Source organism: Bos mutus, chromosome 23 (genome assembly GCF_027580195.1).
Source record: "Bos mutus isolate GX-2022 chromosome 23, NWIPB_WYAK_1.1, whole genome shotgun sequence".
NCBI classification, from domain to species: domain Eukaryota; kingdom Metazoa; phylum Chordata; class Mammalia; order Artiodactyla; family Bovidae; genus Bos; species Bos mutus.
This window is the reverse complement of record NC_091639.1, coordinates 46,744,944-46,771,267: the sequence shown is the minus strand read 5'-3', so window position 1 is coordinate 46,771,267 and position 26,324 is coordinate 46,744,944. Positions and strand designations below refer to the sequence as shown.

The following is a 26,324-nucleotide window of genomic DNA, read 5'->3' as shown; positions in this document are numbered from 1 at the left end:
CTGTATTCATTCTTTGTTATCAAACTAACCCTGTCTCATCCTCCATCTTTAAAATATTTTTCATCAAACACCTATCTATTAATTTTGTATATGGTCACCTTAAAATTCTGATAGTCAAACGGGCATGCCTTTTGTCCAGGTTTCCAAACCTGGTTAAGAGCTTCCTCTATTTCTTTATTTTTGTTTTTATTTCCATTATTCTAGGAGGTGGGTCCCAAGGATCTTGCTGTAATTTATGTCAAAGAGTATTCTGCCTATGTTTTCCTCTAAAAGTTTTCTAGATTCTGGCCTTATATTTAGATCTTTAAACCATTTTGAGTTTAATTTTGTGTATGGTGTGAGAAAGTGTTCCAGTTTCATTCTTTTATAGGTGGCTAACAAGTTCTCCCAGCACCACCTGTCCTTTCTCCATTGTCAAAGATAAGGTGCCCATAGGTGCGTGGATTTATTTCCAGGCTTTCTCTCTTGCTCCATTGGCCTATATTTGTTTTTGTGCCAGTACCATACTGTCTTGATGACTGCAGCTTTGTAGTACAGTTTGAAGGCAGAAAGATTGGTTCCTCCAGCTCCATTCTTCTTTTTCAAGATTGCTTTGGCTGTTCATCAAAACTTTACAAATAATAAATGCTGGAGAGGGTGTGAAGAAAATAGAACCCTCTTACCCTGTTGGTGGGAATGCAAATTGATAAAGCCACTATGGAGAACAGCATGAAGATTAAAAAAAAAAAAAAAAAAAAAAAAACTAGGACTAAAACTGCCATCAGTTAAGTTAGTCGCTCAGTTGTGTCTGACTCTTTGCAACACCATGAACTGCAGCACACCAGGCTTCCCTATTCATCACCAACTCCCAAAGCTTACTCAAACTCATGTCCATTGAGTTGGTGATGCCACCCAACCATCTCATCCTCTGTTGTCTCCTTCTCTTCCTGCCTTCAATCTTTCCAGCATCAGGATCTTTTCCAATGAGTCAGTTCTTCGCAGCAGGTGGCCAAAGTATTGGAGGTTCAGCTTCAGCATCAGTCCTTTCAATGAATATTCAGAACTGATTTCCTTTAGGATTGACTGGTTGGACCTCCTTGCAGTCCCAGGGGGCTCTCAAGAGTCTTCTCCAACACCATAGTGTTGGTGAAGTTCAAAAGCAGTTCAAAAGTTCAATTCAAACAGTTCAAAAGCATCAATTCTTCAGCATTCAGCTTTCTTTATGGTCCGACTCTCACATCCATACATGACTACTGGGAAAACCATAGCTTTAACTAGATGGACCTTTGTCAGCAAAGTAATGTCTCTGCTTTTTAATATGCTATCTAGGTTTGTCATACCTTTTCTTCGAAGAAGCAAGTGTCTTTTAATTTCATGGCTGCAGTCACCATCTGCACTGATTTTGGAGCCCAAGAAAATAAAGTCTGTCACTGTTTCCACTATTTCCCCATCTATTTGCCATGAAGTGATGGGACCAGATGCCATGATCTTAGTTTTCTGAATGTTCAGTTTTAAGACAAAATTTTCACTCTCCTCTTTTACTTTCATCAAGAGGCTCTTTAGCTCTTCTTCATTTTCTGCCATAAGGGTGGTGTCATCTGCATATCTGAGGTTATTGATATTTCTCCCGGCAATCTTGATTCCAGCTTGTGCTTCCTCCAGTTCAGCATTTCTCATGATGTACTCTGCATATAAATTAAATAAGCAGGGTGACAATATATAGCCTTGACGTACTCCTTTCCCAATTTGGGACCAGTCTGTTGTTCCATGTCCAGTTCTAATTATTGCTTCCTGACCTGCATACAGATTTCTCAAGAGGCAGGTCAGGTGGTCTGGTATTCCCATCTCTAAGAATTTTCCACAGTGTGTTGTGATCCACACAGTCAAAGGCTTTGGCACAATCAATAAAACATAAGTAGATGTTTTTCTCTGGAACTCTCTTGCTTTTTCGATGATCCAATGGATGTTGGCAATTCGATTTCTGGTTCCTCTGCATTTTCTAAATCCAGCTTGAACATCTGGAAGTTCATGGTTCATGTACTGTTGAAGTCTGGCTTGGAGAATTTTAAACATTACTTTGCTAGCATATGAGATGAGTGCAATTGTGCAGTGGTTTGAACATTCTTTGGCATTGCCTTTCTTTGGGACTGGAATGAAAACTGACCTTTTCTAGGCCTTTGGCTGGAAACTACCATATGACCCAATAAATCCCACTCCTAGGCATATATCTCAAGGAAACAATAATTGAAAAAGACACATATACCCCAATGTTCACTGCAGCACTATTTACAATAGCTAGGCAATGGAAGCAACCTAGATGTCCAATGGCAGATGAATGGATAAGGAATACTACTCAGCTATAAAAAGGAACATGTATGAGTTAATTCTAATGAGGTGGATGAACCTAGAGCCTATATTACACAGCATGAAGTTTAAGTCAGAAAAACCAGTATATATTAACATGTTTATATGGAATCTCGGAGAAGGTGATGGCACCGCACTCCAGTACTCCTGCCTGGAAAATCCCAGGGACGGAGGAGCCTGGTGGGATGCAGTCCATGGGGTCGCAGAGGGTCGGACACGACTGAGCGACTTCACTTTCACTTTTCACTTTCATGCATTGGCGAAGGAAACGGCAACCCGCTCCAGTGTTCTTGCTTGGAGAATCCCAGGGATGGGGGAGCCTGGTGGGCTGCCATCTATGGGGTCACACAGAGTCAGACACGACTTAAGTGACTTAGCATAGCAATATGGAATCTAGAAAGATGGTACTGATGCTCCTAATTGTAGAGCAGCAAAAGAGACGCAGACGTAAAGAACAGAGTTTTGGACACAGTGGGGGAAGGAGAGGGTGGCATGATTTGAGAGCATAGCACTGAAACATATACATTACCATATGTAAAATAGAGAGCTAGTGGGATCTGCTGCTGAGAACTTAGAGAGGCAGGGGTGGGATGTGGTGGGAGGTGGGAGGGAGGTTCAAGAAGGAGGGAACATATGTATACCTATGGCTGATTCATGTTGATATATGGCAGAAACCATCACAATATTGTAAAGCAATTATCCTCCAACTAAAAATAAAAATATAAAAAAAATCCTGATCCCCACAAAAATAAAAATTTTAAAAAGAGCGTCCTCTATCCCAAAATTGGAAGTATTTTTCAGCGTATATTTATATGTGTATGTATATGTACGTATGCTTGTGTATAAATATAATTTAACTTGTTAATGGTCTTTAGAGTAATAGCCTTAAAAGTTGTATTGTGTCTTCCTAAATTTCTATCATTAAGTATACACAATAGTTTGTGTAGTTGCTTATGAGATGCAACAGGAGGGGGGATAGGAAATTCACATTCATACTAAGTACATTATGGTTCAAATGTGCTTTTCCAGTTAATCCTTACAATAACCCATGAAGTACTATTTTCATTATTTACTAATGAGAAAGCTAAAGTTTAGGTAAGTCAACAAAATCAGCACTGCCCTTCCAGCTGCACCCTCAGAAGACAGAGGGCTGCCATCCACCCAGCTTTATAGCTTTGGTGGGAAATCCTATGCTCTTTTCGTCACTCTTCATCCATTTTATTTTGGTGACAGCGTGTAAAAGATAACCCCTAGTCTGACTTTGTACATTCTGATTAGAAGGTTCCAAAAAAGAGCACTAAAAGCATTTACTAACTTATACACATAACTTACCAATTTACACACATGGCCCCTACTTGAAGAACTCTAAGAAAATAAGCTGTAGTTCAAATGTGAGTTATAACTGGATTCAAAACAAGCTTGTTTAAATTGTTTGCTCAATAGAATAAAATTGTGATTCCACATAAGATTTTATGGGAATATACCTAATTGCAAAGGTATAGCATATTTGCAAATATCTTCCAAAAACCAGAAGGAATGGGAAATATGATGTCTGGTAAGTTAAAAGTACTCAAATCCCTTTTACCACTGTATTTCCAGTCATACTAAATCAAAATACACCATAGAAATTAGAACCACAACAAGATACCACATCACAGACACCCCTAGGATGGGTATTTTATAGACAGATAATAGTGCTGGCAAGGCTGTGAAGAAACGGGAGCCCACACACTGTGACCAGGAAGGCAAGCTGACACACTGCGCTGGGTAACAGTTTGCAGTTCTTTAAAAACTTAAGCATAATAACTGAATGGCCCAACAATTAGCTCATTAGAGAACTGAAAACATAGGAACACACAAAGACTTGTACATTTGTTTCTGTCAGCATTATTCACAACAGTCAAAAACGGAAATAACCCACGTGTCCACCAGCTGAACTGACAAACAAAAGTGGCGCATGTTCACACGATGGAAAATTATTTGGCAACAAAAAGCATGAAGTACTGACACAAGCCACAACAAGGACAAGCCCTGAACACACGATGGGAGGCAATGTCTGCTCACCCACAAGGGACGCTGAGGCAGCCTTGGGCTTGCAACACGTCCGCCACCACCCCCCGCACCAGGAGCGAGAAAGGCAGCAAGCTACCTGGGGACAGACCCACTAGCCTGAAAAAAAAAAAAAAAAAAAAAGGCTAAACACTTGCTGCTCAAGTATGATCCAAAGACTAGAAGCACTGCCATCACTCAGAAGTTTGTTAAAAATCTTGACTGTAAGGCACAACACTAACCTGCACTTTAAATGACTGGTGCGCACTAAGATTTGAGAGGCACCATTCCAGACAGAAGACACTGGAGACAAAAAGGGAAGGGCAGAAAGGCAAACATAAATTGTGGACAGTTTCACAGAGTTCACTGAAGAGCATCATCTTTATGAAACAGAATGCACAGCTAAGCAATCTTCTAGCGACCTCTTCTGGTTGATTTATGATACGTAATGACAACCCCATGCACACTAGCTCATTTTGAGTCCTTGTGATAGACACTCCAAAGAATAAGCAATAAAAAGTCTTTATTAAATACGTATGGCAGGCCCTAAGTGCTTTATAACATATTATGCTTTCTCTCAACAATTCTGGATGAAAGTGTAATGATTTCACTTTAGAGATAAAGAACTAAGCTCACAGGTGTGCCGTGACTTGGTGAGAACACACAGTTAATAAACCTGACATGGAATCCAGGCTTGTCTGACACCAAAGACTTTGCTCTGTTTCACCATACTGCCTCCGGGAAGGCTGAACATTACAAACTTACTTCCCAGAGAGATGGCAAAAGGGAGGCCAAAAGAGCATGGAATGAGCAATTCCTAGAAAGAACGGAAAACTAATGAAATTCGGGAAAACACAAATGAGAGTGAGTATTCATTAATTTTAAAGGTTAAAATGCCTATTCAGATTTATTGAAGGAAAAGGATAAATATACTTACAGCATGGAATTAAAAAAAAAAACCATGCCCTGAAGGAGTTCTAGTTCTGAAAAGGGTAGAATACTAACAACTCAGTGCAAACAATTCAAAACTGTGTGATGAAGTTGCACCTTTTCCCCTTCTCTCCCCCAACCTGGATCAGGACACTCAGCAGACCTATCATTTCTTTCTTCATGGTGTCTTTTGGGTCCACTTTAAGTTCTTTATTCTAAATGCCCTTATCTAAGTAAACTCTTCTCTCATCTCAAACCTACATTACTGCCAAACTCACCTAAACTGGTCTCCTTGTCCATGTCTTCGAATCCACCCTCAACACGGGTGCCATTCCAATACCACTCAGTCTCTGGTGTTCACCCCCCTCCTCCCAAAAGGAGAAGGACTTTGGTTCTAGAATTAAAGCACTTTAACTCTGAAGACATAAGCATTCTTCTCATCAGGTCACATCCCACAGTCGTGCCAGGACCTGCCCACTACCAAGTTTAAATCCTGTAGCTGTGCAGTCCAGTTACTAGTTGAGTTGGGATCCCCAGGACCACCCCCAGGGCTGGGGGTCTGGCTGGGACTTACAGAATTTGGGGGACAGCTATACTCATGGCTATGGATAGCTATACTCTAATTTATTAGAGCAAAAGGAAACCAAGGGGAAAGGCACACTGGGCAGAGCCCAGAGGAACTAGGTTTAAGATTCCAAAGATCCTCTCCATGGAGACAAACAGAACACACTTGACAATCAATACCACCTTAAAGACTCAGTACCCACCGTACGTGATTCAAGTTGAGCTAGGGCAAAAACCACCACAATATTGTAAAGATGATCCACAAACTGCAGAACAATTATGCCAAAGAAATTCTCACACTGTTAAGAAAGTGCTAGGACCCACAACAGATTTTCCAGCCTGGGGATCTGGCAAAGGGACTAAGAACCCGCAGGGAATTTGACTTTGGAGGCCAGTGGGATTTGATTACACAACTTACACTGGACTAGGGGAAACAGACTCTTGGAGGGCACAAACAAAACCTTGTGCACACCAGGACCCAGAAGAAAGGAGCACTAACCCAACAGGAGACTGACCCAGACTTGCCTGTGAGTGTCCAGCAGTCTCCGGCGGAGGCGTGGGTCGGTGGTGGCCTACTGCAGGGTCAGTGGCACTGAATACAACAGAGCATGCACCAGACAAGGCAGGACCAGAGATCTAATTGCCAATATCCACTGGATCATTGAAAAAGCAAGACTTCCAAAAAAACATCTATTTCTGCTTTATTGACAATGCCAAAGCCTTTGACTGTGTGGATCACAATAAAATGGAAAATTCTTCAGGAAATGGGAATACCAGACCACCTGACCTGCCTCTTGAAAAATCTGTGTGCAGGTCAGGAAGCAAAATTAGAACTGGACATGGAACAGACTGGTTCCAAATAGGAAAAGGAGTATGTCAAGGCTGTATATTGTCTCCCTGCTTATTTAACTTATATGCAGAGTACATCATGAGAAACACTGGGTTAAAGGAAGCACAAGCTGGAATCAAGATTGCCAGGAGAAATATCAATAACCTCAGATATGCAGATGACACCACCCTTATGGTAGAAAATGAATAAGAGCTAAAGAGCCTTTTGATGAAAGTGAAAGAGGAGAGTGAAAAAGTTGGCTTAAAGATCAGCATTCAGAAAACTAAGATCATGGCATCTGGTCCTATCACTTGATGGCAAATAGATGGGGAAACAGTGGAAACAGGGGCAGAGTTTATTTTTTTGGGCTCCAAAGTCACTGCAGATGGTGACTGTAGCCATGAAATTAAAAGATGCTTGTTCCTTAGAAGAAAAGTTATGATCAACCTAGACAGCATATTAAAAAGCAGAGACATTACTTCGCCAACAAAGGTCTGTCTAGTCAAAGCTATGGTTTTTTCCAGTAGTCATATATGCATGTGAGAGTTGAACTATAAAGAAAGCTGAGCACCAAAGAATTGATACTTTTGAACTGTGGTGTTGGAGAAGACTCTTGAGAGTCCCTTGGATTGCAAGGAGATCCAACCAGTCCATCCTAAAGGAAATCAGTTCTGAATATTCATTGGAAGGACTGATGCTGAAGCTGAACCTCCAATACTTTGGCCACCTGATGCGAAGAACTGACTCATTGGAAAAGATTCTGATGCTGGGAAAGATTGAAGGCAGGAAGAGAAGGGGACAACAGAGGATGAGATGGTTGGGTGGCATCACCAACTCAATAGACATGAGTTTGAGCAAGCTCTGGAAGTTGGTGATGGACAGGAAAGCCTGGCGTGCTGCAGTCCATGGGGTTGCAAAGAGTAGGACACGACCGAGCAACTGAACTGACTGAGGGCAAAAACCACCACAATATTGTAAGGAAATTATCCTCTAATTAAAATTAATTAGTTAATTTTTAAAAAGAGTTCAAATTTTTAAATAAGAGTTCAAAACTAAAAAAAAAAGACTTAGTGCCCAGGGGATTAGGTCATACCTGCCTAGTACAGACCAAAATGCTATAACCCCACACGGAAAGCAGGTGTTCAGCATAAACCACACCACCTGCACCTACAGTTCAGGCACAAAAAGCCACTCATCAGAGACTCATTGGGAAACTGCCAATCTCAAGTTCCCAGACAGCAGCTCAGTGCCAACCTTACAAGCCAGTCCGTCTAAGGATGGAAGTCTCCGGCCTGCTGTGTACCCTGCTCTCTGCACCACCCCTATTCCCTACTTGCTATTCTCTGCAGGCTCCTTTCCACCTATCCAAATCCAAGCCTGGAAGACCACTTCTCCTCCGCAGGGCTCTGCCAACTTTTCCAGCTTCTCCTCTCCCCTTCCTCGGAACCTGTTTCCTTTGACGATTACCATTATGGCTTATTCATTCTAGAGCACATGGATTCCCCTCATACTACAGCCACTCGCCAGGGTTCAACAAGACACAGGCTCCCCAAAACTAATGATGGAGTAGACAGCAAACTCACTGCCAAGAGACACATCTATTCTGGGAACACAGAACTCAATCAGAGACAGCTGAGAGCACAAGTCTCCACTTTGTGTGAACCTACACAGAATCTAGGGTATTACTGACATGACTTTTCAAGAATAGGTCACAGACTAGTAAATTCTGAAAATATGGTTTAAAGAAAAACCTTACTAGTCTTTGGACGTTAGCATTTTACTATTTCAAAATCTAATATTTACTCAGCAAATACCTGAAGTATGAATCTTCTCATAGGTTTTTAGCTACAAGGGTATTTAAGGTGTTACTGTTTATAATGACAGAAAAACGTAAACTAATACATCTAATAGGAAATAAAAAGAAAGGCTTCTCAGCTGGCTCAGTGGGAAAGAATCCACACTGCCAATGCAGGAGACACAGGTTTGATCCCTGATCCAAGAAGATCCCACATGCTGCAGAGCACCTCACCTAGTGGCCAGCTACGACAACAGAGCCTGTGCTCTAGAACCCAGGGACCACAATCACTCAGCCCACAGGCTGCAATTCCTGAAGCCCCTGCACCCGAGGGCCCGTGCTCTGCAGCAAGTGAAGCCACCGCAGTGAGAAGCTTGCACACTGCAGCAACATGCAGCCCCCGCTTGCAGGAGCTACAGAAAACCCACGCAGCAACGAAGACCAGCACAGCCAACCACAAGTAAATAAATATCGTCATACAGAAAACCCACAGAGCAGCGAAGACCGGCACAGCCAACCACAAATAAATAAATACCTTACAGTCATACAGAATGCCATTCACTTATTTTAAATGTACATACTGATTCAACATTTAAACATTTATGCTTATAACACACTGCTTTTTTAAATTATGAAATAACTTAGATACCTTATCTTATATAAAAATATTTACATATGGAGAAATAACAGAAATATATATATATAAATGTTAATAATGCTTATCTCTATAGTGACATTAGAGTGATTTCCCAGTGGTTGCCATGGAGGAGAGGGGGTGGAGATGGGATGGATTGGGAGTTTAAGGTTAGTAAATGCAAACTATAATATTTAGAATAAACAAGGTCCTACTGTATAGCACAGGGAACTATATTCGATATCTTGTGATAAACAATAACGGAAAAGAATATGCAAAGAAATGTCTGTACGTGTATAACTAAATACTCTGCTGCACAACAGACATTAATACAACACTATAAATCAACTATTCGGGGAGCGAGCTCCGCCCGTGGCAAAGGTCATGAGGAAGGAGGCTCGGCATATGCAAAGGGGGGATCGAGCCTCAGGAGTCCCCCTGGAAATTCTCGAGCATCTACCCCCAAAACCAGAGTCTGCCTACTTTCTGCTTTGTGCTTTCACCTACACCTCTGACTTTACGGGGGGCTGTCCCCCACTACCTCTCTCTGAAAAAAGAGTTAGCTTACAGCTCCAGTTAATAATTCCTGGGTGTGACAGCGTTTCAACCTACAAACTCCTTTGGAAATCCTCTAGCCTGCCTGAATAGGTTTTTTCGGCCACATGTGATTGTTCAGAGCCTCCCAACTGTGAGAGAGAGGAGATGTTCTAAACTGTCTAAACACAGATTCCTTTGAGTTGTTAAAAGATTGATTAGAAATTGTATTGGTGAAGGGTTTTTCACTTATTGGGCCAATGTTTGCTGCAAGTCTCCATACTCCTTACCTACTGTGTCCTTGGCAGTGTATTGATTGATATAATGGGTGTATAGAAATGTAAGTAGTAGCTCAATGTTTGTAACCTTGGACCCTTGAGTTAATTCTTTTCTTGATTGAGCCCACCTCACTTTTGCCCTATAGGAATGCAGCTTTGTCCAATGCTTTTTTGGAGGCTGGTGCCTGACTTTGGAATAATCACCTTTAGAGAAAAATAAGTTCCTTAAAATGTTAACAGGCCTCCTGGCCAGAAGATGATGTAAATCACCTGAACTTTTGCATATGATAAGTTTGAAAGCCTGGCTTCGATTAGGACCAGGAACTGCTGTCCTTGCATGACTCCGCCCCTTCCCCCATTATCCTCTATGCACAACTTAAGGTATAAAAAACTACTTTGGAAAATAAAGTGCGGGCCTTGTTCATCGAAACTTGGTCTCCCCATGGCGTCCTTTCTTTCACCTTCTAGCTGAATTTTTCCTCTGAGGCGGGGAAGCTCGTCAAGCCTACTAATTTTGCCTGGGCTTCTAAGGTCAGACCGGGGAGGCCTTAGTGTCTCCTCTCCTTCGGGAGAACGGGAGGACGCCTGCGGCCTTCGTAGGTGACGTAAATTCCCTGCTTTGGAATTTTATTCAGCCTCTTTTCTCCACTGAATTTCCTCACTGAGCTATCCTCATTCTATTACTCTTTACATCTCTAGTTAATATCTAATTGAAGCTATTGTATCCTGACCCTCGCCGACGCCGTCCCCGCTTCGAATACCCTGGATCAGCCGGGGCTGGACCCCGGCACAACTATACTTTAATAAATTTTTTTTAAAAAGTGTTTCTTATTTTCTTTTTGTTAGTATTTTAAAACTTTTCCAGAGTGAAAAATATCACATAATTAACATTTTGTAACATTAGTAAGTGAGATACCTGCTAATATCAAGTCTGATAAACACTTATTACAGGGCTCTTTATTACACTGAACTGAGATTTCACACACTGTGAGTCCCATAACACAACCTTTTAAATACCAGATCTCCTAATACCAGCATTGATAAAGGATCATCACTGACTACATGGCTCTGACATGTCAACCAGCACTGAACAGCAATGTCCTTAATACCATTCTGATTATCATGTGATTAACTCACAGAACATCTTGAACAAAGTAAGTCAATTTCACAGAGCAATTCAATAAAAAGAGTTTCAATGATAATCTTTAGGACTGTTAGCTTTCAGCTCTCAGGGTTAACTTCCCACAATAACGTTCCAAATCATTTTATTTATCATAGACAATCACAATTTTGATCCTTATGTGCATCAAGGTGGACTGCAAGCTTAAGAACAGCAAGAAAACACCCCACAGATCTCCAGAAAAAGAATACCTATCCTTAACTTAGGACATGTTCTTACCTTAGCAAAAAGGTGATCCCTATACTGTTGCTGAGTAACAAAATTTTTATAACATACTACACAAGCAAAGGAGCTGATGAAAGGTCCATGCAGTGTAATTGTTGGATCACATGGAGAGTGGTCGAACCTACTTGGCAAAACAGAGGTAACATTAGAAAATCTGACATATTCTAGAGGCAGCACTAAGTTGCTTCATTTGTTAAGTTAGACACACACATTCAAGTGTTTGCACTTTTTCTACTGAAGTATTAAATAACGTTCTTTATATTCAAGAAATATCAAGTGGCTCTCATATGCCATGCAATCTCTTGAAACAGTGACCAACAGCTTAAAATTTCAAAAAAGTACTCAAGATACAATAAAATGGATTTAAGCATGTTTCACCAAATTGGTAAACTTCCAGTCTGAAAACTGTACAGCCATTATCTGTTTCTTCTTGCAAGGAACAAAATAAAACTCACAAATAATTGTAAATGAATCACTAGAATAATAATGTCATGTCAAGCTTTCTGGTGCACACCTATTTCCTAAAAATGGCTTTTAATCCTTTTAGAGTCATTTTAATCATTTAACAAATTTGTGTCATTGAAAACTGCCTCAAAGACTTTTTAAAAATTAAAAACACTTAAAATACAGTTATCTGTAGAATACTGAACCCCTCTCCAGAAGGCTCTCACACCAGGGTCAGGCATAAGCAGGATGAGACATCTGGAGAAGGTCAAGAGCCCCAAACTCAACTCCCCTCTTCAAACTATAAGAAGGGGAGACTACGAAGATAAGGACTATTTAACTCCTTTAATATTGCCTTCTCTTGATATTTACTTTCTCAAGCTGTACTATTCAAACTTCAGTAAATTATGGATCTCATAAATAGAACATTTATTATTAATTTTGCTACACTTTGTTTGCCTTTAGCATTTACTTTGCAATGAAATATTATCTTTCTTTGAGCTAGCCCACATATCTGTAAATGCTTTGTGTCTCTTAAAATTTGCTAACGGACTGGATTTCTCTAAAACTGATCCAAATGTACATCAATGCAAAAAGTCTGGTCAGAATTTTATGAAACATATTAGGACTGAATATCACTAGAATAATCTGACTTCAAGCCTCCTAGGAAGCCTAAGAAATGTAAATTAGAAAAAACTGTATCGTAAGAGTTTGGAACATAAAGCTACAATCGCAATGGCAGAGGTGCCTCACGCTCTCAGTTCATCTTCAGCACCGACTGTTCTGAACATCACACTTACCTTTTCAAATGTCCTAAGAGAAGGTGCCCATTATCAAACTCCTTGTTACAGTGCATTATGGGACATGAAATTGGTTTCCCAGATGCTCGAATTTGGCTTCCTCTTCGGAATGAACCTTTTGTTCCAGAATTAATCGTGCCTGTTTTGAGTCCTGTATCATCAGAATATAAATTCTTAAGTTCCTATTGCAGGTAACTGTCCTTTGGACTGGTAATCAAAATTATGAAAAAACAATTAAAAAAAAAAACACTGGGCAGCATCAAATGGGTGATCCTACTTGTAATTAAGTGCTTACAAACTTTCTTATAAAAGATATAACAACCTACAAATAAATAGCTATTTGGGACAAGGAAAGCCATTAAGATCTCCAAGTAATATTATCTTGAGGAAAAGAACTGTTCCCTTAAGTTCAACAGTCAAGAAATGTCAAAGATGGAATATATTAGAAAACCAGTTGCTCTACAACCCCTGTACCTGCCTCCCTTCTGTTCATTTATATAAGTTGGCAAAGATTTTTTCTTCTAATTCTTATTTTCTCTTTTAAGTATCTTACACACATTGTAAGGTTCAGTTATACAGGCTGTAACTGAGACAGGGAGGGAATGGGGAGGACAAGGAGAATGCCTTCACCAGTCCTTTTATCTGGTGAAGATTATCCCTTTTATCTGGTGAAGATTATCCCTTTCCGTCATAATCTTGGTCTTACAGTCACACAACTTTCCAGCCTCAGCCAAATTCTGTTTCCAGGCAAACTCCCAATGCATGTTGTACAGTGAAAAATTTAGAGTTAAGTTCTATAAACAAAGAATTTTAAAAGTTCTAGGAGGATTCTGATATATAGTTTGACTATTATTATTTCTTATAACTTGTTTCACTCAAATACTTTGAATATTTCATATAACAAAAAATTGTATATTTATCTTTATGGCCATTTCTACCAAGTCCCTAAGCGTTTAACTGGAATAAAATGTTACACCTTTAACATCATCTAGTTAAGATCCCCAAATGGTTATCTATGTTGAAGGTTTCAATGCTCTTCTGTTTATGGAAGAAATGCCTCTATTAAATGCTGTCAAAACGCTTATAAATGTGTTCTATCAATAAAAAAAGACTAACACAGCATTAATCACATTCAAAGAGGCATTAATAACAATACACCTTTTTTTGCTTTAATTTTATTATGCAATCAGAATTAAGAGTAATTTTTACTGTCCATCCACATTCCAGGTGTTGCCTATTAAGACCTTTATTTAGCCATAGAGGTTCTGGGTAAAAATTAAAGTGGAGAAAGCAATCAATTAGAAGAAAATAAGCTTTATCCAAGGAAAGGCAAAATACAGAAAGATTTAAACAGCTCTTTTCCTTAAACAGTATAGCGTGTTGTTTTTAAATTACTAAGTATTCAAATGTGCAGAAACTGGTCTAACTATAAATGTCTATAAAAAAGTTGGATTTCCAAAGCTTGAGTAATTATAAATAATGTCCTTACACTGCTAAGTCGCTTCAGTCGTGTCCGACTCTGTGCGACCCCATAGACGGCAGCCCACCAGGCTCCCCCGTCCCTGGGATTCTCCAGGCAAGAACACTGGAGTCGGTTTCCATTTCCTTCTCCAATGCATGAAAGTGAAAAGTGAAAGTGAGGTCGCTCAGTCGTGACTGACTCCTAGTGACCCCACGGACTGCAGCCTACCAGGCTCTGCCATCCATGGGATTTTCCAGGCAAGAGTACTCGAGTGGGTTGCCATTGCCTTCTCCAGTCCTTACACTACTTCTAATCAAAGAACTGAATTATAATGGCTGGATACTTTGGAATAGACTGAAGGGAGTCCCTTAATGCTATTGAGAAGTAGAATCTCACTTTTTATAATTGACAGCAAAAAGACATCTCTGTTTTCCCCAGTTCTCCACTCCTCAAAGGAATGGCACCGCAGCAAGTACAGCCCAGTGCTAAAGCCGCTATGCCAGCAACAGCCCCCTGACTCTTCAGTGCTACAGTGTGGCAGGGACCAAGCAAGAAGATAAAACAACCACATAAAAAGAATGTAACTAAAGACCTTAACTCACAGCACAAGCTTATCAGCCGCCAATGAACCAGTTGTAACCTGAAGTGATCTACAGTACCACATCTTGACAAGAATTATAAAGACAGCTAACTGAGTCATTTGTTCCCACTTGATCCACTCAGAAAAATATATACTCAGATGTTCGTGAATTCAATTTATAGTGAATTAAAATATTCTGAAACTCCAGTACTTTGGCCACCTCATGTGAAGAGTTGACTCATTGGAAAAGACTGATGCTGGGAGGGATTGGGGGCAGGAGGAGAAGGGGACGACAGAGAATGAGATGGCTGGATGGCATCACTGACTCGATGGACATAAGTTTGAGTGAACTCTGGGAGTTGGTGATGGACATGGAGGCCTGGCGTGCTGCGATTCATGGGGTCACAAAGAGTTGGACACGACTGAGAGACTGAACTGAACTGAACTGAAAATATTCTGACAACCTGAAAGCCAGAGATTAGGCCTAAAGGGATATATTACTGACCCAACAATCATTCTAGGCAAGACTTGAAAGTGAAGAATGAGAGAAACAATATGAGAAGAGAAACATATGAGAGAAACAATTTTACAAGAGATCTTGTAAGCCTTGTAGTTCTAGACCATTTTTGTATCCAAATCTTCCCAAATCTACAGACACCCTCTAGAGGTGAGGCCCAGGCATGTATTTAAGACTCCCAGGTGATTCTGATATAGCTAAAGAGAGCAATTTTCAAGTAAACTTTTCTAAAGTAGGTCTGGAATACCAAACAATTCTTTTGTTTAGTTGAATGACAGTCAAATTTGGAACATGGTTCTAGGCTTCCTTTCTGTGTTCATATGCAAATACTCATTGCCCACTCTGGTATAATATTCAACCAACACTTATTGGACATCTCTGTGCAGAGCCTTCTTCTTAGGCACTGACACTAAAAAAGATTAATTAGGCTTAGCCTCTGTCCCCATAACATATCAATCTAGTAAAAGACACAGATACGTAAGCATATGAATCCAACACAACAGGGTAAAAACTATAGGCAAAAAATGAATAAAACACTGTGGCATCAAAGACAGCTGGGCAATCACACTTAGGCAGACTAAAAAACCTAGCACCCTCTAGTACTGAATGTAGTACTTACTTGCCTGTGGCTAACCCCACGGGCAAGTAAGAAAAAAGGAAAAGGCATTTAAGAGGGAGGATAGGGCAAGGGGGTAGGTTTGCCAGGCACAAACATACTGGGAGATAAGAAGGAAATGCAGTGTCAGGGAGTAGCCAAGTGTCAAAATACCTACAAATTACTGGAATTATTTTAAAAGTGGCGATCTGATTCTGTCCAAAGAAAAGCCCTCTGAAAACTATAGAACAAGATATCCAGGTTCAAAGTTGAGCACTGCATACATAGATTATTTCTAAGACTTTTTGCAACTAAACTTTTGGCTGGATTAAATCCACAGCTAAGGTTTCTGTGAGTAACCCAAGCCTCTAAGGGCTCAGTGGGTCTTTTACAAGACAGGCTAGAAAAGCTGCCTTGATGGGACTATCCTGAAAGTGTTAGTTGCTCAGTCGTGTCCGACTCTTTGCAACCCCATGGACTGAAGCCCGCCAGGCTCCACTGTCCATGGGATTCTCCAGGCAAGAATACTGGAATTCTTGCCTGGATACAGCAAGAATACAGCAAGAATTCTTCGCTGTCTGAGCGGAAGCCCCAAGGGACTGTCCTACTGACTCAAAAATTTTACCAAACTATCTGGTGGAAGGAAAACGCTCCATAGTGATTCCTCCAGGAATTTCAGGTCTGTAGAGTTAGTAATGAAGAAGCTACCCACTGCTTTAGATGAGCCTCCCATGTCGACACTTCCAACAAAATATCTACATAGGTTGCATGGACAAATAAGTAAATGCTAATCTTTTCCATCTCAGCTTAAATTCCATTTCCTTACAGAATCCTGACCTCAAATAACCCGTTACACACCTTCACATAGCCTCACATAGTACTATTTCATGTAGGACACACATGAATGAATAAATGAGCAATATCTAATCTGCTCAAGGATTACTTTTACTCAAAATACATTTTTGCCAAAATAGAAGACAACTGGTAGGTAAAGCAGACCTCCAGTTAAGTAAATTTTAATACTTTATATACTTACTAGCAACTGAATAAACAGACACAATGCCTTAGGGCTTCAGGGAAGCCTCTGATCTCTAAAGAATACCTGGCATTTTTAACCACTGGTCCACACACAGTCTTGCTGCTTCTGTATCAGAATGTCCTCGAATAAATTCCAATTCTTGTAACCCATGAGCATGCTGAAAATCAATTTTTTCCTAAAGATATTAAGAAAAAAAATCAATTAAACTGTGATTACTAATCTTGTTTCCTTAAGAAAATGATTTTGTCACAACAGTGATCAAAAAATACTGATTATCCTTTATCCCTGTAACTCCAAGTCTAGAACTCTATCCTAAGGAGCTAAGTCAAACCAAAGTTTCCTGCTCTAAATAAGATGTTGATCCCAATGTCATCTCTATTTGCACACAGTTTGCAACAACTTAATCTCCAACAATAGGGTACTGTTTAAGTAAATTACAGTGTGTACATTTCATGAAAGTCATTAGAAACACTAACCAAACTTTTCTGTGAATTAGGAGTATACTTTTGATATCAAGTATGTTACCAAATTGTATTAAATGAATAGGGTCAAATATAAGCAAAGATTATTTCAAGCTATATGTAACTCTGCCTGCTGAGAGGGAAAAAAGCAGAAAATAAATATGATAAATGTCAATGGTTATCTCTGGAATGGAAATGTGAATGATTATTTTCATCCTTACATTTTAAAACATTTTTTTTCAAATTTTCCAAATGTAGTCTGAAGTATATAGAAGCCTATTAAATATTTGTTCAATGAACAGTGTAAGAGCAGACCTTCATTAGTACTTAATATGTACGAGTACAAAACATCTACTCCATCTAGATCAAAGGTTGGCAGATTTTTTCCATAAAGGGCCACAGGATAAATATTTAAGGCTCTGCAGCCCATATAGTCTCTTTTGCAACTACTCAACTCTGCTGCTGCAGCACAAAAGCAGCCACAGATAATATGTAAACAAATGGACATGGCTATGTTCCAATAAAACTTTATTTACAAAAACAGGCAGTGGGCCAGTGCCAACTACTAAACTAGATGCTTTAGACTTTTACAGTCTCTAAATCTTTCTGGTTATGTTACTGATAAATCTATTTGCATACTCTAATCATGCTGTATCTATAGGTTGGTACAAAAGTAATTGTGGTTTCAGACCATGAATTTTAAATCATTATAACTAGGCTCAACATATCTTTATTAATCAAAATAGGAACCATTACAATCAACACATTTTTGCCAACAAGAAATGTTTATTCCTGTAGCATAAAAATCCATGCTTTGGGATTCAATGAACTCTTGGGAAACATTTTCTGCCTCTTGCTGTTGTGGAAGTGTTTTCGCTGGAAAAAGTTGTTGAGATGCTTGAAGAAAGTGGTAGTTGGTTGGTGAGACATCAGGTTAATATGGTGGATGAGGCAAAACTTTGTAGCCCAATTAGTTCAACTTTTGAAGTGTTGGCTGTGCAATGTATAGTCCAATGTTGTCATGGAGAAGAACTGGGCCCCACTGGTCACCACTGTTGACCAACACTGGTGCCAGGCACTGCAGTTTTCGGTGCATCTAATCGATTTGCTAAGCATACTTCTCAGATGGAAGGTTTCACGGGGATTCAGAAAGCTGTAGTGGATCAGACTGGCAGCAGACTACTAAATAGTGATCATGACCTTTTTTTGGTGCAAGTTGGACTTTGAGAAGTGCTTTGGAGCTGCTTCTCAGCCCAACCACTGAGCTGGTCGTCATTGTTTGTCATAAAAATCCACTTTTCATTGCATGTCATAATCCAATCCAGAAGTGATTCATTGTTATTGCATAGAATAAGAGAAGACACTTCAAAACAACAATATTTTTTATTTGGTCAGCTCACGAGGCACCCACTTTATTGAGCTTTTTCACCTCTCCAATTTGCTTCAAATGCTGAACGACCATAAAATTGTCCATGTTGAGCTCTTCCGCAACTTGTGTAGTTGTAAGAGGATCAGCTTCAATAAAGGCTCTCAGTTGGTCACTGTCAACTTCCGTTGGCTGGCCACTACACTCCTCATCTTCAAGGTTCCGGTCTTCTTCACAAAACTTCTTGAATCAGCACTGCACTACACGTTCGTTAGCAGTTCCTGGGCCAAATGCGTTGTCGATGTTGCGAGTTGTCTCTGCTGCTTAATGAACCATTTTGAACTCGAGTAAGAAAATCGCTTGAATTTGCTTTTAGTCTAGTATCAATTTCCATAGTCTAAATACATATAAAATAAACAGGAAGATATCAGAAAAAAAATACAGCAGGAAATGTGCATTAAAATGATGCATAACATAACCACATTTATTTAAGAATGTATTTCAATATCAAATGGCAAAGTTCAATAATGCAAAACTGCAATTACTTTTGCACCAACCTAATAACAATGAATATTTATTAACCACTTACCATGTGCCAGGCACTATCCTAAAAGCATCTTAGATCTAATTCTCTCAATAACTCTGTAAGATGGGTACCAGTATGGTTCCCATTTTATAATGGGAAAACTGAGGCATAGGAAGTCCAAATACATTGCACAGGGACAAATAACAATGCCAGGATTTAAACTCTCATTCTCTAATCTGATTCTAGAACTCATGCACTTAACCAGTATACCATACTGTATCTCAAAAAGGTTTTTATATCCTTAAAAAGAAATAACAAAGCCACAAACGCTAGATTTGCAAGAAACAGACCAGCATACTGAATAACCCTGTTAGCAATGTAACAGGATCTTCTATCAGCATAGGTAAGAGGCAGACAGGGAGATTCAAGACTGTAATCAGAAAAAAAATCAGCTACACAACACTGTTCTAAGTATAGCCATAGAGTACTAATTCTCCAAAGATGCTAATATGCATTATATAGCTATTCCTACATATGTTAGGGGCACATCCCCTCTTGTGAGTCATTTTAACTCTTGGAATATCAACAAGCAAAGCTGGTAACTGGTCAACTAGTCAAGCACAACACATTATCTCTGAAAGTGATTTATTCAGTGAAGATTTTAATAGATTTTATTTTTTTAAAAACATTTCCGTCAAAAGAGATGGACAAACCACTTTAACAGTGAGACACCAAAAATCAAAAGGCCTAGACGAGCTGGAAGACGTTTTCTACTATATTCTGTAGTCACAGTTAACACCTACTACAATTCTTCAAGAATTAGTTTTATTATCTTTCTTTCTAGGTAGTTTATTTTGGTTTTTGTTTTCTGTCATCTATCGATAGTTTTTTTAAAATAAGCTATATATAAGGAAAACCAAATTTTCAAAAAACCATGAATGGATAGCAAGCAAGGAGCTACAGAACCTGTGAGTCACTTTCTCTTTAAGAAAGAAATCTAGAAAAATGCATTCTTTAAAATTGGGTAAACAAGAATTTCAAAGTTTTAAAAAACTTTCTCCAACAAGCTAAAGTCTTTAATACACTGAATGAACGTTTGTATAGGTAAAAGCTGAAGCTACCCTTGAGAAAAACCCTTGCTGTCAAAGCAACTACTCTGAACTCATCACAAAAGCAGTGAGCATCACTGAGGAAATGGGCAGAAAAAGAGGACAGCTTGATAACCACTCCTCTCTCAGAGACTTTCCCCATACACACACACTTAATGTAATTTGCGGAAAGCTTCCTTAAAAATGAATAGTGTCTCTGCCAGGAAAGAAATAATCTTTTTTTAAAAAAAATATCACTAATGTATTAAGCATTTTAAACATACAATTAGAATATTATGCTCTAGTTTAATTGGTATTACATTATAAAGTATTAATAAAAGTCCCCAAACAAAGGTACTTCTAAATTTAAAGATTAAGGTATTTTACATTAGATTAAGCAGATACTAAAACAAAGGCGACAGAAATATATAAATTCCTTTATAATAACAAACGGAACAAGGAAGCAAAAACATACATGGTAAAATTATGCTGTGATTTGTATTTCCATTTTTAAACTCCCAAGAGGAAGTTTTTTTACCCAACTGGCCAACATTTTACTCCTAATAGACATTTGGCAGTATTGGGAGAGTTCTCTAAGGTAATTTCATTTGGTAACCTTCTGTAAAGCAAGTCAAAGTTTGAAATGGTTTATATCATGCAAGATTCTAAATCAGGCTTCATCTTCTATTGCCCTAATTCAATAACCGAAGGAAGAGGTTGAAGTGAAAGTGGTCTGGCTCTATTGCATAGAAAATAACCTTTCAACAGCTTGAAGCCCTGATAAACTGTGATAAAGTAACTAGAAACTTATATAATTCCATGAGTTTAAATTCCCAAAATAAAGTTCACTCAAGTCTATTTTTTCTTTTTTGTTGGTCTGTATACATATATGATCAAAATCCAACAAACAAGAACAGATATAAAATGCCATCACGAACTACTACTAAATCAGTGAGCTATACAGATTTCATGCTGAACTTGTATCCAATTATGTAAGTGTCTATTTAACTTTCTTACAAACAATTCTATAATCTGGTAAAACACCAATGAAAGCAGCCACATACCCTGAATGCCCTGTTCTTTTCTTCTTTCTGCTGTTTCTCCACTTCAACATGGCGGGCTAGGCGTGCCAGAGTCAAGGCGACTTTATCCTTCTGATGGTCAATATGGTCTTTATGCTTATCCTATAATTGAAAACAATTTTCATTACTTTTAGCTAACAAAATGAGCTTTGGGATTACATATATCCATTTACCAAAGAGTTACTATACTAAAGAACCATTTACAGAACTTCCCTGGCAGTCCAATGGTTAAGACTCTATGCCTCCACTGTAGGGGGTATGGGTTTGATTCCCAGTCAGGAAGCTAAGATTCCACATGCCATGTAGTACAGCCAAAAAAATAAAAAGAACCACTTACTTTTTTAAATTTTATATTGGGGCACAGTTGATTTACAATGTTGTGTTAGTTTCAGGTATACAACAAAGTGATTCATTTACAAATATACATATATCCATTCTTTGCAGATTCTTCTTCCATACAGGTTGTTACAGAATACTGAGTTCCCTGTGTTACACAGCAGGTCCTTGTTGATTAAGGAATTATTTACTTTAATATTATCAAATTTCTAAGAACTTGTCTTGTTTATGTTTAAATTGTGGTAGTCTGTAGGACAGCTAATCACCCACCAGCAGCTTTGATTTTCACAAAGTTATATAACCTATCAATCATCCTTATATCCTTCTCTTTTTAGGTTTATTCATTTATTTTTTGGCTGCGGTGGGTCTTTTTGCTGCACATGGGCTTTCTCTAGCTGCAGCAAGCAGAGGCTACTCTTACTGAGGACAGGCTCTAAGGCGCGGGGGCTTCAGCAGTAGCAGCACACGGCCTCCATAGTTGCAGCTCAGGGGCTCCAGGGCGCGGGCCGCAGCAGGTATGGCCCGTGGGCTTAGCTGCTCTGTGCCATGTGGGAATCTCCTCAGAACGGTGTCCCCTGCATTCCAAGGTGGATTCTTAACCACTGGACTACTAGAGAAGCCCCATCTTTATTTCCTTTATAACCATCTGGATACTGAAGAGTTTGGCTCTGCTTTGCTCTGAGCCTGTAAGGTAATCTTGAGCCATTAGTCCACCCACTAAAAGGTCTGACAGCGCAAACACTCTTGGCTCTGGATTTTCAGCAATTCCTGGACAGTATGTATATAAGAGAAATTATTGATTAAAAAGAAATGATCTAATTTCTGTTTTCTGGCCCAACATACAAGGAAGAATCTTAGAAGTTGCCACTCAATTATAACAAGTAAAAAGCTTGAATGAACTGTGAAGTCAACTGAGTGGAGCAGAAACCCATGCATGGAAACCTCAGTGGGACCAGTGCTGGTGTGGGGACCTGGCCTTGGAACTGACCGGGCGCTGGGAGCTCCATGTGGACAAGTTTTAACCAGACTTAAATGCCAGAGGAACTCAGTCATGCGAGGGCCTCACCCTCTCGTGAGGCCCTTCAGAAGCTTTACCAGGTCTTCAGTGACGGCTGAAGAAAAATCCCATCATGTTTCCAGTGCGGGGAGAAAAAAGTGAGTATTTTGAAGCATGTCAAGAGCATTAAGTTCTTATTGATGTGTGCCCTTCAGAGAAACTACTTCATGAGAAACTACAATCTGAGAGACAGGAAACAGCCATCCTCCCAGGAGAGTGGAAGGCCTGGGAAGCCCTGACATGGTTCCAGTCCAGGGACGCAAGCTCTCCATGGCTGAGAACAGTCACACAGAGCACGACCCTTCTGTTTACTGCAGCTCCTTTACCTAGGACAGCATGTCCACTTTCCACATGAAAACTACAAGCATACCGAAGGGCAGAAACACAGTGTGAAGAGCAAGCAAAGAATGGCAGAGCTGGTACGGATGTTGGAATCATCAGACCAGGAATCTAAAACTACCAAGATTACTATGCTTAGAGCCTTAATGGAAAAAGCAGGCAACATGCAAGAACAGATGTGTAATGTAAGAGAGATGGAAATCCTAAAAGAGAACCAAAAAGAAATCAGACATCAAAACACCACAACACAAGTGAACAGTGCCTTTGATGGCTCACCACAGACTGCACACCACAAAAGGAAAAAATCTCTGAGCCTGAGAGTATGTCAACAGAAACTTCCAAAACTGGAAAACAGGAAAAAAGACTGGAAAAGAAAAAAAAAAAAAAAAAAAAAATATATATATATATAAGAACTGTTGGGCTTCCCTGGTGGCTCAGATGGTAAAGAATTCACCTGCAATGCAGGAGACCTGGGTTCAATCCCTGGATTGGGAAGATGGCCTGGAGACGGGCATGGCAACCCACTCCAGTATTCTTGCCTGCAGAATCCCCACAGACAGAGGAGCCTGGCAGACTACTGTCCATGGGATCACAAATAGTCATGACTGAGCAACACAATCCATGGGGTCGCAAACAGTCGGACACAACTGAGCAACTAAGCACAGCACACACATGAGAACTGTTACGAAAGATATAGCAAATGCATAATGGGAACGCCAGGAGAAAGAAAAAGGAACAGAGGAAACATCTGAAGCAATAACAACAATTTCCCGAAATTAAGAGCAGACACCAAATCAGAAATCAAGGAAGAAATAAAACCTTTCTTTGCAGATGACATGCTTTTCCTAAGAAAATAACATGCAAATAAACCAAACAGCGTTAGGGGTGAAGTAACTCACTATGAACAAAGCTAGTGGAGGTGATGGAATTCCAGTTGAGCTATTTCAAATCCTGAAAGATGATGCTGTGAAAGTGCTGCATTCAATGTGCCAGCAAATTTGGAAAACTCAGCAGTGGCCACAGGACTGGAAAAGGTCAGTTTTCATTCCAATCCCAAAGAAAGGCAATGCCAAAGAATGCTCAAACTACCGCACAATTGCACTCATCTCACACACTAGTAAGGTAATGCTCAAAATTCTTCAAGCTAGGCTTCAGCAATACGTGAACCGTAAACTTCCAGATGTTCACGCTGGTTTTAAAAAAGGCAGAGAAATCAGAGATCAAATTGCCAACATCCGCTGGATCATGGAAAAAGCAAGAGAGTTCCAGAAAAACATCTATTTCTGCTTTATTGACTATGCCAAAGCCTTTGACTGTGTGGATCACAACACACTGTGGAAAATTCTGAAAGAGATGGGAATACCAGACCACCTGACCTGCCTCTTGAGAAACCTATATGCAGGTCAGGAAGCAACAGTTAGAACTGGACATGGAACAACAGACTGGTTCCAAATAGGAAAAGGAGTACGTCAAGGCTGTATATTGTCACCCTGCTTATTTAACGTATATGCAGAGTACATCATGAGAAACGCTGGACTGGAGGAAGCACAAGCTGGAATCAAGATTGCCGAGAAAAATATCAATAACCTCATATGTGCAGATGACACCACCCTTATGACAGAAAGTGAAGAGGAACTGAAAAGCCTTTTGATCAAAGTGAAAGAGGAGAGTGAAAAAGTTGGCTTAAAGCTCAACGTTCAGAGAACGAAGATCATGGCATCTGGTCCTATCACTTCATGGGAAATAGATGGGGAAACAGTGACAGACTTTATTTTTGGGGGCTCCAAAATCACTGCAGATGGTGACTGCAGCCATGAAATTAAAAGACGCTTACTCCTTGGAAGGAAAGTTATGACCAACCTAGATAGCATGTTCAAAAGCAACAAAGGTCTGTCTAGTCAAGTCTATGGTTTTTCCAGTAGTCATGTATGGATGTGAGAGTTGGACTGTGAAGAAAGCTGAGCACCAAAGAACTGATGCTTTTGAACTGTGGTGTTGGAGAAGACTCTTCAGAGTCCCTTGGACTGCAAGGAGATCCAACCAGTCCATTCTGAAGGAGATCAGCCCTGGGTGTTCTTTGGAAGGAATGATGCTAAAGCTGAAACCCCAGTACTTTGGCCACTTCATGCGAAGAGATGACTCACTGGAAAAGCCTCTGATGCGGGGAGGAATTGGGGGCAGGAGAAAGGGACGACAGAGGATGAGATGGCTGGATGGCATCACGGACTTGATGGATGTGAGTTTGAGTGAACTCTGGGAGTTGGTGATGGACACAGAGGCCTAGCGTGCTGCAATTCACGGGGTTGCAAAGAGTTGGACACGACTGAGCGACTGAACTGAACTGAACCGAACTGACTGAACCTGTGTAATGAGACATTTACAGCAGTTTTTTTCATAACCTTAGAAGCAACCAAGCACCTTCAATAGGTAAATGGATAACTGTATATATCCAGATGATGGAGTATTATTCACTGCTAAAAAGAAATACTCATTGGAAGGACTGATGCTGAAGCTCCAATACTTTGGCCACCTGATGCAAAGAGCTGACTCATTAGAAAAGACACTGATCCTGGGAAAGACTGAAGGCCAGAGGAGAAGGGGACGACAGAGGACAATGGCCTCAGCATCACTGGATGGACGGCATCACTGACTCAATGGACATGAGTCTGAACAAGCTCCAGGAGATGGTGAAGAACAGGGAAGCCTGGCATGCTACAGTCCATGGGGTTACAAACAGTCGAACATAACTGAGCGACTGAACAACAAAAAAGAAATGAGCTACCAAATCTTTAAAAGCATGGAAGAATACCTAAATACGTATTCCTAAATGAAAGTAGCCGATCTGGAAACACGACATACTGTACGGTTCCAACAATATGGCATCCTGGAAAAGGCGAATCTATAGTGACAATTAAAATAAAATCAGTGGTTGCCAGGCGGAACGGGAGAGGGAGGGATGAACTGGTAGAGTACAGAGGATGTTTAGGGTAGAAAATCTATTCAGTATGACACTTTACAGGTAGGTATCTTACTACATTTGTTCAAACTCATAGAACGTATAACTCCAAGAGTGAACCCTAATGTAAACTATGGACTTTGGGTGATACTATGTCAACAACAGGCTCACTGATTATTCCAGATGTACCACTATGTTAGGGGAAGTTGACAGTGAGGGAAGCTATACATTGTGGGCAGAGGTATATGGGAAGTCTCTTCCTCTTTTTTTGCTGTGAATCTAAAATAAAAGTTTTCTTAAAAAATAAACTCTATT

General features: G+C 39.9%; 1 protein-coding gene across 3 annotated transcripts in view; it reads right to left on the bottom strand.

Annotated features, from left to right (window-relative positions):
* The window catches only part of ZNF451 (zinc finger protein 451), an 88,626-nt gene that overhangs the window by 37,701 nt on the left and 24,601 nt on the right, over nt 1-26,324 (bottom strand). For all 3 annotated transcript variants that reach the window (XM_070360880.1, XM_070360879.1, XM_070360878.1), the window contains exons 4-7: nt 21,304-21,423; nt 16,862-16,973; nt 12,606-12,756; nt 11,356-11,482 (exon numbers count right to left, since the gene is read on the bottom strand). In XM_070360880.1, the coding sequence (XP_070216981.1) occupies nt 11,356-11,482; nt 12,606-12,756; nt 16,862-16,973; nt 21,304-21,423 (510 nt within the window). The remainder of the gene's footprint in view (nt 1-11,355; nt 11,483-12,605; nt 12,757-16,861; nt 16,974-21,303; nt 21,424-26,324) is intronic.